Raw genomic sequence first — 14,474 nt, forward strand, 5'->3', positions numbered from 1 at the left:
AAAAAATAGCGGTGTGTGAAAATGATTAGTCATCTTAAAAAAAATAGAAACATCATACAGGTGCTATGTACTCTTCTGTTCCTACAAATGAATTTGATTGCGTGGTTGGCTCTGCTACAAAGATTGGTGGAGGATGGTCTTTGGATCTTCTTCTTGTTGGCGTTGCATGCTTGATTACCTGTACATTTTTTAAGGAACTTAGAGATCAGTTTTTGTGGAGCATAGCATATACTTGAAAGCTTGAAGAAGAAAACACAATACTAAAAAAATGAAGGTAAAAGAAAATATTAAAAAATAACATACAAGTAATTTACAGCTTGGTACAAAAGCTACCTACCTACATGCATGTGTGTGTGTGTGTGTGACGTGGGGCTCCCACTACCTTATGACAGATGGTGGCAAGAATAAATCTTGAATTCGGATTTGCTAAATAAATAGGACTATGAGAGGAAGAGACCTAGGGTGAGAGAATGAGTTTGATCGAGAGATCAAGAGATAAGAGGGAATCAAGAGCATGCGAGATTGAAATGGATGAGGAGCATTTCAAGGCCGATTAGAACAAAGGGAGATCAAGAAAAGAGAATGTTAACAGCTTACTTAGAGGCAAGAAGTTGAGAGCAGGAGAAGGGGATCAAGGGTTTGAAAATGGGATTCTATCTTCTTCTTCCTTCTTTGAACAAGGTAAGAACCTTAACACAGCTTCATCTCGTTGCACAAATGAGTTTCTTATGTTGCTAAGGTTTGATTAAACCATTCATTAACCTTAGATTGATTTTTAGTAATTATGTGATCTTATTTAAGAGAATAAAATGAAGATGGTTTAGAGCATGTAACCCTATATTACTATTTCTATTAGTTATGCATGTAACCATAAAGATTAATGTTAATTTAGTAAATATTGTTCTCATATTATATGTTGTAAAGGATTAAGAGAAAATTTATCGAGCTAAAAATAAAGGGAAAGCTTGAGAAAATAATTAAGGATCATACATATATATATTTAGGTTAATTTTATGCTATGCTATTACTGATAATTTGTGAGTGGGCAACTCATCTTATTCAATGTATGTGTACATATAACACATAAATATGTAAAAAAATTATAATTAGTATTTGGATTAATGTTAAAAAGTATATAAGATTTCATAAACTTGGTTTAATATTATTCTTTGATACAATGTTTAAAATTATGCAATTGGGTATTGAGGCATTTTTTGTTCGTGAGACGAGGCGTAAGCCTCAAGGCGTTTTGAGGTCTGAGCCTCAAAATAAAAATTATGTATTGATGCAAGCAAAAATTTGGGAAAAACCCCAAATTTTTTTTCCAAAATTTTTGCAAGAAAAAACTAAACCCTTCCTAGGAAGTATTGTTTTGACCCCCCTTGCCTACATCATGTATAGAGCAAATAAATGTTAAAAGTGATTTTTTATATAATACCCAAATAATATGTTAAAAGATGACATATTAGTTTTTTATTGAACTATGAAGTAACTGATGCAAGTAAAAATTTGGGAGAGGGCCCCAAATTTTTGCTAACAAAAGAATTCTCTTCCTATAAATTAGAAGATAACAGAAGATTACATGAACTCACTAAAACTAGACAAATTAGACAATTTATGACAAAAACAAACTTTAGTATTATAAGAGACGCTTACAGGATGCTTACAACTTTGACTTACAAACAACACTAGAACATAAAAATACACCTAAAGTTGCTTTCTTGGATTGAGAAGGAGACAAGTGGGGTAGATTCTTGCTGGTAGAAGAAGAGATAAGAAGCCGAGAAGAAATGGAGACAAGCTCGCAAGCTTTCTCAAAGAAGAAAGAAAGGAGGGAAGTTGGACAAAGCTCGCAAGCTTTTCCAAACAACAAACCCGCTTGTTTTTTTTCTATTCCAAAAATCACATTCTAACATTTTTTTAAGCCTCAAAACATCTACTATTTATAAACACAAAGAGGGCAGCCAAACAGCCCAAATATCTCCCATTAAATCCATTAAATTCAAGAAATATAGAAAGCCAAAAAGCAGCAAAACTGCTGCAGGAAAACAGCACAGAAAACAGAGACAATCCCATGGAATTCCACCCCAAACAGCCACCAAACAGCAGCCCCCATACGGTACAACAAAACAGAGAAGAAAAGCCACGGGAACCAAGCAGTCAGCCGCATGAACAAGCAGCCATCCACGGGAACCAAAGGGCCAAGGCACGGGAACGTCGGGAACCAGCCAGCCAGCCACGCGAACCAAGCAGCCATCCACGGGAACCAAAGGGCCAAGGCACGAGAACCAACCAGCACAGGAAACCGAGAAGACAAAGGGAGGAAAACCAAGAGGAAGCATGGGGACGAAAAAGGGGCAAGATCCACCTTAACGAGCTTCCACTAAACTTAAATAAATGAGCCAAACTTAAGCTCATTATGAGCTAACCAAGAGCTTAAAATTAATGAGATAGGAAGTGCAATAAATCCCTCAATCATTGAGCTAAACTTTAGCTCAAACATTTATGAGCTAAAACTAAGTAAAATTCCAGCATTTTGAGCTCAATACCAAGCAACCAAGGCTCACCCGAGAACACTAGAAGCCCAAGGGTCAAAACAAATTCTCGTCTTGTTTTGACCCCCCTTTGCATGCATCAGTAACAAATTGACATACATACAACAACAACAACATCAAGCCTTTATCCCACTACGTGGGATCGGCTACATGAATCCTTTTTCTCCATCATGTCCTATTAAAGGTCAAATTCTCGTTTAAATTTAATAAAGAAAGGTCATTCCTAATATTTTCTAACCAGGTCTTTTTAGGTCTGCCTCTACCTTTCTTAACATAAGTCAAATATAATACCTCTACTCTCCTAACCTGGTCATTGGAAGGCCGCCGTTTTATGTGACCAAACCATCTAAGGCGACTCTCTCTAATCTTATCTTCTACTGGAGGTACTCCAACCTTTTCACGTATATGCTCATTTCGTATCCTATCTCTAAGGGTAAAGCCAATATTCATCCAATAGCATCCAAGAAGATTAAAGGACACGTCTAATCTGCCAATAATGCTCAAAGTGGAGTTTACTAGTTTCCTAAATTTTAGAAGAAGCCAATGAATTCTTTCTCATAGTCAACACCAATTTCGCCACACCCACAACACAACAAACAATTATGAAGCAATCCAAACAGCCAAGCACCCACATCCAATCTGCTAAATCAAATCCAAAACGCTCCATCGGGACCATAACCAGAAAAACGTGCAAATACTTGAGGCCAATCTGCACAGAAAATACTGCTATCTACCAATTCAATCTATGCATACATCACTCAAGCTCATCAAATAGCAACCACCAATTATGTACAAAGAAAGAAAAAACCCTACCAAACCTACAGAACCGAACTACCAAAAGCCTTCGTTTTTTTAACCAGTTCTTTACATTTCACCATAGAATTGGAAAGCTCTCGAATTTAGGGCAAAATCTGATTCTTTTCTTTCACGGTTAACATAGCCCTGAAATTCATTGATTTCACCTTCTTCAATAATTTAAATAGAACATCCAAGATCACTCACTTCAGAGTATGTGACAATGACAGTTCCAATCAGGATAAACTCAGACGGCCTAATTCCTCCTAAAAAAAACGAACTAATGAAATATAAGCAAATCATCGACCCCCACCTAATGCTCAAACAACAATTCCGCTGAAGACATAGGTTGTTGCATCAGAACGTTCATCCACAAAACAAATCCTTCTCAAAACAAAAAAATTCCACGCAGATCGCTGTAAAGGAGACGAAACAACAAGAACGACGAAATAGAGGATTCAGTTACCTGCGACTGGATCAAAGGGAGAAGAGGCGGGAAACCCTAGCGTTGCCACGACATAAATCGCTACCTCCGGTGAGGAAGGGATCTGCTGCTCGCCTTTTATTTAATTTATTTAATTATATGTTATTTTCATGGGTAATATTTAAAGTTTAAAATATGTAACATTTTATTTTATTTTAATTTGCGATTCGTCGTTCTATACCATATTAGAAATATTATTCTTTGACTAAATAGTTGTTCAATAGTTATAAGTACTGTTATATTCAAAATCATTCGTTAATTTGGTCAAATCTCATTAAATTATTGTGATTTTTTTAATAATTTTATTTTTTTTCTTTTGTTTTAATTATGCTCCATTAATTCTCTCTATTGAATAACTCAATTCTCATGAGGATAATTTATAGAGTTATGGATAAATTTTAAACGAGAATTTGACTTTTAATAGGTCATATTGGAGAAATAGGATTCATGTAGCCGACCGCACGTAGTGGGATAAAGGCTTGATGTTGTTGTTGTATGGATAAATTTTAAATAGAGCGTATAATATTTATTTGATTTTTTTTGTTATTAATTACATGTTATTTAAAATGTTATAAATTTTGGATAAACTATTCTCATTAATGTGTTTGACTCACTCTAATTCAAATATATTTGTTGTTGTTATTGTTGTTGCATCTTATTTTCCCAACAAAGCAACTTGGTTCGCCTTACGTTCTCAGTCTTATGAAAACTCTTATCATTGCAAACAAGCATCCCTTATTTGGGAATCTTGATGTTACATATATAAATATATATTTAATGGTATTGATAATGAAATTATTGTACAACGATTTTAAAATACAAAAACTTGAAGATAAATTTTATAAGTGACATGTAAGGAGACTATGCACATCAAGTGTTTTCAATTATAGGTTTCCTTTATTTTATTATTTATTTTCTTATAATAATAATAACTCCAAAATATTCTTTAAAACCATTAATATTGGTCTCAAGCTTAGATAAAAAAAGGTCGAGGTATTTTAAATTAAAAAATTTATGCCCCATATAAAAAATAACATGGCTCTCCCATTGAATTTTCGGCAAGAGAACTTGGTCACGTAGGATTCAATGGAGATGAAAAAATAATTTTTTTCCTTCAAATTACATGTAAAATCATCGAGAAAATTGTCGTGAGCATACTTGAATCCATTGAAATGCAGAATCGAGGTTTTCGATCTTCCACGTTTAAAGCGGTGTTCTTCAAGAGAGAGAGACCTCTTCTTTTCTCTGTAGATGGAAAATAACGAAAATGACAATTTAACTACTTAAATTCAAGACCATGACCCTATTTATATTGTAAATATTTTATTTTATTTTATTTTATTATCCTTAAAATAAAATAAATACTTGTCATCTACTCAATATTTAAATCCATCCTTGATGTGGGAAACCTTTCTTATTTAACACTGCACCCGGGCGCCGGTGCAGCGGCCCTTGCACACTTGTCACTATATTCAGGCCATACAGCACGTCGCTTCCAGGGGATACCCTAGCATTAACACAATTTTTTAAAGGATTCATGTCATTATTATTCGACAAGTTTTACGCTGGCTGTCGACTACCTAATGCAACCCTCCACTTTTCTCATCAAGGACTTGGGACCTAGCAACGGTAGTGTTAAACAAATTGACATACATATGAAACAAAAATATTACATAAAACGATAAAGTAACCAGTGATAAATTGCATCAATTATAATTGAAATACAAAAATTACACGAGTAAAAAAATATTAGATATAGAAACGACATAAAAGTATCGTATAACATTAAGTTCAACTTTAAATTTTTTCTTTTTCAATTCCCTTCTCATTCATATTTAATTTCTAAAAAAAGCTGAAATAGTTGTTAACAATAAGAAATCATCTGTACTGTCATCATTAAGGTTAGGGCTGTCAAAATCGGGTCGAGGGTCGGGTTCGGGTCCAACCCTAAACTGATCAGACACTGTTCGGGTCAACCTGAACCCGACCCTTATTTGTAAACGGGTCGGTTTTTCGGATCTGAACCCGATCCGCTTCGGGTTCGGGTCAACCCGAACCCGACTAGCATAGTTACAACATTTCGTGTGCTGTTCGGCTTCGCTCCTTGGAGGCTTGGACGACATTCCCTTCCATTCGGATCGGAAGTTACAACATTTTGATCGGAAGCAACGAGGGGAGTTCGCTTGCTGTGCTGGAAACTTTCTCCCTTTCGTGCGCAGTTCAGCTTCGCTCCTTGGATGACGTTCCCTTCCTTTCAGATCAGAAATTACAACATTTTGATCGGAAGCAACGAGGGGAGTTTGCTCGCTGTGCAGGAAACTTTATCCTTTTCGTGCACAGTTCGGCTTCGCTCCTTAAATGACGTTCCCTTCCATTTTGATGGTAAGTTACAACATTTTGATCGGAAGCAACGAGAGGAGTTCGCTCGTTGTACAGGAAACTTTCTTCCTTTCGTGCGTAGTTTGGCTTCGCTCCTTGGACGACGTCCCCTTCTATTCATATCGGAACTTACAACATTTTGATCAGAAGCAACGAGAGTAGTTCGCTCGCTGTGCAGGAAACTTTCTCCCTTTCGTGCACAGTTTGACTTTGCTCCTTGGGACGATGTTTCCTTCCATTCGGATCGGGAGTTACAACAGTTTGATCGGAAGCAACGAGGGGATTTCGCTCGGTGTGAAGGAAACTTTCTCCTTTTCATGCGCAGTTCGGCTTGGCTCCTTGGATGACGTTCCCTTCCATTCATATCAGAAGTTACAACATTTTGATCAGAAGCAGCGAGGGGAGTTCGCTCGCTGTGAAGGAAGCTTTCTCCCTTTCGTGCGCTTTTTCGTTCGGGTTGTTGGCCGAATGCCGGGTCAAAATCAGGTTTTTGGGTCAACCCGAACCCGACCCGGAATTCCAAACGGGTCGAAAATCAGGACCCAAACCTGACCCGTTTCGGGTTGACCCGAACACGAAATTTTGCGTCGGGTTTTCGAGTCGTGTCCAATATCGACACCCCTAATTGAGGGGGTCTTTATGTAAGTCATCATTATATTGGTCTCTCCTCTATCTCATTCTGTGGAGTCCAATGCATGCTAATATATTTATTTATTTCAATCATCTTCCTCTTTCATAAATATTTCGCATCGACCCGGCGCTAATCGAGCCGATTTGAGCCCGATTAGGCTCGATCGCGCTTCATCGAGCATCGTCAAACTTAAATTGGCCCAAATCAATCTCAATTTAATTAAATTAAAGTTAATTTGATCGAAGCGATCTAAAATCGGTCCAAATCGAACCCAATCAAGCCTCGTTGAACCAAATTCGACGCGATTCGATGCCGATTCAAGTCCAATTTCTTAAAATTGACTTGATCATACCCAAATCAACTCAAATCGGTTCGGATCGAGTGCAATTCAGGCTCAATTTCTGCCCAAATCATAATTGGTGACGGTCGAACCATCCCAATTGCTCACTCAGGATCTGGTATTCTACCTACACCTCACAGTAAGCTTTGGCTATCCCAATTTCTTCACATTCCTCAACTTTCACATAATTTCCTATCCATATCAGCTCTAACAAAAGACAAAAACATCACCATTTCTTTTGATGTCAATGGTTTCATCATCAAGGACTTGAAGAGGCATCAAGTTTTTCTCAAGGGACCAAGCTATAATGGCCTCTATCCTCTCTCAACTACCAGTCATTCAACATTCACCGCAACTCATCAACTGTCCTCTATTTGGCACAAACATCTTGGGCATCACCATCATCAAGTGCTCAAGACAATCTCCAAAAACCACAAACAACTCCACATTCCTACTTCTAAAGTTCTTTGTCATGATTGTATTGTGTCCAAAAGTCATAAACTAGTTTTTCCTAAATTTGACTCTAGATCTTCTCAACCTCTTACACTACCACATTATAATGTATGGGGTCCTTCCTTAGTAGTATCTCATCAAGGTTTTAAGTACTACGTTGTATTCATAGACGATTTTTTTCCGGTTTACGTGAATTTTTCCTATGGTAAACAAATCAGATGTTGCACCCATATTCATCAAATTCAAAAATCTGATTGAAAACCAGCTACCATTCAAAATAAAAAGCCTACGATCTAATGAGGGAAAAGAGTACTTGAACTCACAAATGCATGAGTTTCTCAGTCAGTATTGTATACAGCATCAAATTTCTTGTCCCTATACACCAGAACAAAATGGTTTAACAGAGAGAAAGCATCGTCATTTGATAGAAACTACCAAAACTCTCCTAAACTCAGCGTATCTCCCATTCAAACTATGGCTTGAGGCAGCTCTTACCGCTTCTTTTCTCATTAATAAACTGTCATCCCGGTCCACAAACAGCATATCTCTAATACAAAGTCTATATAACATTTTACCTGATTACTCTGCATTAAAAACGTTTGTATGTCTGTGTTTTCCATGGCAACCACCAAATCAGCACAACAAATTTGCTCCTAAATCAATACCCTGTGTGTTCATCAGCTATTCATCCATCTTGAAGGGTTACAAATGCTTTGATCACAAGACCCACAAAATATATGTTTTCTCGATGCGTGGTCTTTGACAAGAATATGTTTCCAATTCAATCCTCCCAAACTGATTGGTCCACAACACAGTACTCCTCATATCCAATACCGGGTCTATTAACTCCTACATTCCAGACCTCTGCCAACAAGACTTTCACTATACAACAAATAATCCACACATCTGTCTCTCATGCTCCTACCTCTCATATCAGACACAATTCTCACTGACCACCCAATATCTTAGCTGAAGCATCATTGTCTAACCCTCCGGCCTCCAGACATTCCAATAGCAACTCATCCAATGATCACTAAATTCAAAACCGGCTCACTCAAGCCACGACAAATCCTCAATCTCGTACATGCTAATATCAGTGATGATATCTCAAACCAACAAGATCCTAAATGCTACATTGAAGCAGTCAAATCTGCTCACTGGCACAAGGCTATGGCTGAGAATTTTCTAGCTCTACAGCAGCAGGGTGCATGGAATTTAGTACCACATCCAGACAACAAACCGATACTAGGGTGTAAATGAACCTTCAGAACCAAATGACATTCTAATTGCTCAATTGCAAGATTCAATGCAAGGCTGGTAGCACAAGGTAATCACCAAGAGTATGGGATCAACTGCTCAGAAACATTTAGTCTGGTGGCTAAATTTCCAACCATTCGAGCTCTAATTACAATAACGATGCTCACAAGTGGGCCATACATCAATTGGATGTCGCATATACATTTATACATGGTGATCTAGAAGAGGCAATCTATATAAAGCAACCAAAAGGAATTGAAGATACCATACATCCCAATTATGTATGTCTTCTATGCAAAGCTATATACAATCTCGAACAAGCACCGCGGCAATGATTCAAACTGTTCTCTACGCATCTAAAATCACTCGGTTTTCAACATGGCAAAGCTGATTCATCTCTATTCATATTCCACCAAAACAACACTCAATTATATATGGTAATCTATGTGGATGACATTCTCCTAGCTGGCAATAATCCTACCATGATATCTCAGGTTCTTCATCAATTGAACCAGAAATTTACAATGAAACATCTCGGGACAATCACAAACTTTTTGGGTATTCAAATTACTCAGGCTAAGGATTCCTACTTCATGTCTCAATCATCATATGCAAAGTCTATATTTCAAACAGCCGGCCTACTTCAGTGCAAACCACTTTCAAATCCTACATCCACAAAGCTACTGACAGATATAAATACGGATCCTGTGTTGTTCGATTCCCATACCTACAGACAAATTATAGGTGCTTTACAATACTTAACAATCACTAGACCCGACATAGCATATGCCGTCAATGTACTCTGTCAACAGATGCATAACTCTTTATCAGAACACATATAGATGCTCAAGAACTTTTAAGATACATTAAAGGAACTTGTAACTACGACATTCCCATCTCACAAGGACCATTGAAGCTGCATTCATATTCGGACGCAGACTGGGTGAGTGATAAACAAGCTCGACGGTCTATAACAGGATATTGCACATTTTTGGGAAACACAATTCTGTTATGGAGTGTAAAGATGCAACATACTATTGCTCGTTCTTTGACAGAGGCGGAGTACAGAGCTTTGGCGGCGGCAACTGCTGATATAATTTGGCTGAGAAAATTTCTTCAGGATTTTATTATAAATCTGACCAATCCAACAGACTTAAGCTGTGATAACATATCAACTATTGCATTGGCCAATAATCATGTGTTTCACTCAAAATTGAAACACATTGAAATTGATCAACACTTCATTAGAGATCACATACAATCTCAAAATATTCGTGTAACTCCAGTCACCACTTAGGATCAGCTAGTAGATATACTTACGAAGACACTCTCTACAGCTCGTTTTCAGTTGCTACGAAACAAGCTTACCGTCCAACTTGGGCCGTTAGCTTGATGGGGAGTAATGACAATAACAGAAATAACGGAACAGGACTTTGGCTTGCATCAGTTTGGATCAATCACAGGGCTACACGTAGGCTTATTGACAGCTTATCCAAAGACTCCAACTAATTCTTCAATCCATCTAGAATGTTCTTTAGCTATCCTATATATATCATACTTGTATCTTGATAAAGATAAGAACTGTAATACAAGTGAATGCAAGAATGAATATTTGATTTCCACAGTAAATCATAAAGTTAATGATTAGGAAATTCAATGTTATTTGCCACGTAATATTTTCAATGCCATGTAAAAATTTCAAGCGTTCAAGATACAACAACAAAAACAACAACATACAGCTTTTATCCCACTGTGGGGTCAGCTACATAAATCTTTTTTCTCCATTGTGTCTTGTTAAGAGTCAAATTCACATTTAAATCTAATAAAGAAATGTCATTTCTAATATTTTCTAACCAAGTCTTTCTAGGTTTACCTCTTCCTTTCTTAACATAAGCCAAAATTTTCAAGCTTTCAAGATGATGCCTAAAAAATTTAGATACAGTTCACTAGCCAAGGTGGTAGAAATGCGCATGGAAAAAAATCTTGAAATGCTTAAATTTTATAAATCCAATGTAAAAACAATATAATAATCTTATAACTATTTAGTTTTTTTAAGAACAAGGATTTACTTCTAATTTCTGGAAGATGAAATAAAGAGTATTCTAACTTGAATATGATGATTGGTAAAATAGAAGGAAGATAGCTGAAAATTTTTCAAGTAATCAAATTTATAAAGCAATAATGAACATACTTGAGGTTTGCAATTTGTCAGGAATGATAGATCGAAGTCTGTTAACATTATATGCCCATCTTCCTGGAGTAGAATATTTTCAGGCTTCAAATCACGATATATTATTCCTGTATCGAAAAAGGGTGAATGTAAGTTGGAGAAAATAATGGTTATTGAAAAATGAATTTGAAGATCTAAAGTTGTGAAATATCTAAAATGAATTTGAAGATCTAAAAGGAGTTTTTACATTTGCCAATAATAACCTACTTTATTGCGACAGCTACATATTAATGCCATTTATTCATTAATTATTCGATTGCAATCACTTAATTTAGGAATAGCATGATTTGAAATTTCATAACTAAAGTTCAGTCAAATAGAATAAGTTAGCGATGTGCGAATCAGTAATAAGTTGTTGTATGATTCATCATCACTGCAAGTTTCTTGACCCACCATTTGGGTGTCCACACTCTTTGAGCTTATAAGGGTTTCCACCTCCTTTATTTAGGTTTAAATTTCACAACTTTGAATTACCAGTTTAAGGTTTGATTTAAAACTTATGCCAGTTACATTTACAGGCAATCTTTCAGGCAGTATTGGAATCTCTTAACTAAAATAAAAGAAGGAACTTAATCATAAATCTGTAACAAATCTCTCTTTCTTGACAGAAAAACATATTATGTAATCTATGCTTTGCTCTTAGCTATTCAACAAGTATTAAATGGGAACGCAGAAAAGATGGAACTGCTGCGGCATTCAGAATAGTATGAATCTCTTCAAATTAAAAAATGATACCTAGACAATGAAGGTATTCCAGGCCAACAATAACTTCAGCAGCATAAAACCTGGAATATGTTTGAACATCATCAATTTAAATTGCAGATGATCACTCGACATTGGTATTTAGTATTTATTGCTCTGTACAATGTTGTTTTTTCACTTAAAGATATGCTATTCAGTGGTCTATATTTGGATAAATTTTGTGAGCAAGACCTGGTGAGATTGCAAATGAGAGCTAAGATATGACAGGTCTGATATGCCATAGTTTCTTAACTTAGCGATGCTATATTTATGTTCAAAATCTATAGAGCTTGCAAAAAGTACAAATCCTATCAAGAATGTATAATTAAGTCAGTTTCGTATATCTTACCTCCAATAGCTTTCATGATGAATGATCCTTATAATAATCTGTGGATGCTAATATAAATTTTGAAATATCTCGACCTGATAGACGAAAATAAATTAAATCTTTTTTTCTAACACAACTTATAAATTTCCTTTATCCTACTGAAATTTATTCAAGCCTCATAGCCTAGTGACAAATATGATAGTTTATATTTCTCCAGCTTTATTTTGCCTGATTAATTGAAAGTAACTGTAACTTACATCACATATATTTGAAAGGAAAGTTGAAATTCATTATTGCCGTTTTATACAGGTGTTATTCTTGGGGTGCTGAAAAGCAATTCATAGTATCTCTAAAGAATTAGGAGTTTGATCCTAGATGGCTTAGCAGTATCTTCCTTATTGCAAGAATTGGAAAAAAAGTGCAAAAGATTTTACATATGCTAATTTACAGTACCTTGCAACTTCCTCTTTGATAATCTTCATAGGCTGCCTATCAAGCAATGCAAATAACTCTCCTCCCGGACAAAAGTCTGTTATCAAACAAACGTGTGTTGTTGTCTGAGAAATGAAGGTACAATTAGTAATGTCTGGCTATCTTTCTCTGTATCAATTTATACTTGTTATGGAAAAACCTAGGACAGCTCTGTTGGCAAACATTTTTTGTATATTTATTGTGTCAAGTGGCATTTTTTTATGATTTCACATGGCATTTTTTTAGCTTAGTGGAATGATACCTTTTCTGACTGGTTGATATACATTTTTCAAATTTTGCTTCTGGCAGCTAACATTTTTTGTATATTTTTGCCTCAATTTGCATTTTTTTGCTTAGTGGAATGTAAAGTCTGTGATACCTTTCTCTGGTTTATTGATGTACATTTTCCAAAATTTGCTCTGTTTGTTTTGATGAACTGAAAATTTGCTCTTTGCTTTATATATTTGATGCACTTTTAATGATATTAGAAAACTAGGTCATAATTTAGTTAACCTGAAAAGAAGCGTATAATGTTGGAAGGAAGGGATGGTCCAGTAACGAGTAAATTTCCCTCTCAATGCATGCTCGATGCACCTGTAGAAGTGACATTCCAAGTGAGTAATCAAATTTTGAACTTTATTGTAGTTTGCTAAATCATAAATGCTTGTGCCAGTAAGTATATGAAGGAAATTGATATGATATTTTAAGGGAAAAGACTGATGGTGTTTTGAATCTTTTTCTGCTAGGAGAAGATTAAAAATTTACATTTTGAAAGTTGCTTTTTGTGCAACCGCCAAAGTGATGTTTGGAGGCCACTTAGTGGGATAGTCAAAATATTGACAAACAGTTTAGCATCAGTTGACAAAAATTTTAGCATAATACCTTATTGCGGTTCATCATAACTACTTTGTCCATTGCCTTCATAGCAAATAGTTGGTTTGTGCCTTCAAGTTCCACTAAATGTACGCTGTAACAAATAACAAAATAACCTTATTAATTCAAATGCTGACATAAAAATGCAGCAAATTTATTAAATATATTTAAAATGGTTAAATTTTAAACTTTTTGTGTGAATGAATTAATATCATTTTTTTTGCTTGAAATAGGTGATCAGTAACATTAGTCTTTTCAACGAATTAAGTACATTAGAATTAGAAGGGATAATGCATGGTTGTCATAGACTTTTGAATTAGATGATCATAATCCTCCCTAGAAAAGTGTCAAATCCATAAGGGGTGCTAGGGTTGAAAGTGATTTGGGGGGGCTCTAAAAATACTAATTCAACCTAATTGAAACTAAAGGTCAATGCACAAATAAAATTGGAGTTTTGCTTGCAAAGTCAAGGTTAATACTTAATAGGCTCATGCAAGCATAAAATAGTTAAGGAAACATATGGTATCAAGGTGGAATCTCAATGCATGCTAACTAATTTCAAAATAATAAGTTTAGGCATGATTTTCATCCAAAATAGCAAGGGGGCCAAAATTGGAGCTTATTTCAGGTTTTGAATTTTAGTCAAAATCAACTTGAAAATTCACTGTAGGACTTTTTAGCTATTTTCCCAAAAAATTTTATATAAATCAAAGACAAATCCAGTAATCTACAATTCAAGGCATGAAAGGAGGACTTTTGACTAATATTCAAGGTGTTTTGGATTAGTCAAAAGTCAAAAATAACTCCATAAATCAAGTCTTGCATGGAACAGTCAACCATAAGACAATGGGGACATAGAAAATACTATAACTAACTCCAATAAATTATGGAAAGTGCCAATTTGAACTATACAAATTCCTTCCCCCACTCCCAGGCT

At 35.7% G+C, this 14,474-nt stretch overlaps 1 protein-coding gene and 1 long non-coding RNA gene across 9 annotated transcripts in view; one reads left to right on the forward strand and one right to left on the reverse strand.

Moving 5' to 3' along the window:
- LOC114579437 overlaps window positions 1–12,725 on the forward strand; it is a 37,249-nt gene extending 24,524 nt beyond the window's left edge. For both annotated transcript variants that reach the window (XR_003700415.1, XR_003700414.1), the window contains one exon: window positions 12,503–12,725. This is a non-coding gene — a long non-coding RNA (uncharacterized LOC114579437). The remainder of the gene's footprint in view (window positions 1–12,502) is intronic.
- The window catches only part of LOC110092551 (phototropin-2), a 40,373-nt gene that overhangs the window by 16,219 nt on the left and 9,680 nt on the right, over window positions 1–14,474 (reverse strand). For all 7 annotated transcript variants that reach the window (XR_003700413.1, XR_002302593.2, XM_028693931.1 and 4 more), the window contains exons 14-19: window positions 13,547–13,631; window positions 13,178–13,258; window positions 12,647–12,750; window positions 11,860–11,909; window positions 11,086–11,192; window positions 59–178 (exon numbers count right to left, since the gene is read on the reverse strand). Coding sequence is in view for 5 of the 7 variants with exons in the window: in XM_028693931.1 (XP_028549764.1) it covers window positions 59–178; window positions 11,086–11,192; window positions 11,860–11,909; window positions 12,647–12,750; window positions 13,178–13,258; window positions 13,547–13,631 (547 nt within the window). In the remaining 2 variants the exon portion in view is untranslated. The remainder of the gene's footprint in view (window positions 1–58; window positions 179–11,085; window positions 11,193–11,859; window positions 11,910–12,646; window positions 12,751–13,177; window positions 13,259–13,546; window positions 13,632–14,474) is intronic.

This window comes from Dendrobium catenatum, unplaced genomic scaffold (assembly GCF_001605985.2).
Source record: "Dendrobium catenatum unplaced genomic scaffold, ASM160598v2 fragScaff_scaffold_45, whole genome shotgun sequence".
NCBI classification, from domain to species: Eukaryota; Viridiplantae; Streptophyta; class Magnoliopsida; order Asparagales; family Orchidaceae; genus Dendrobium; species Dendrobium catenatum.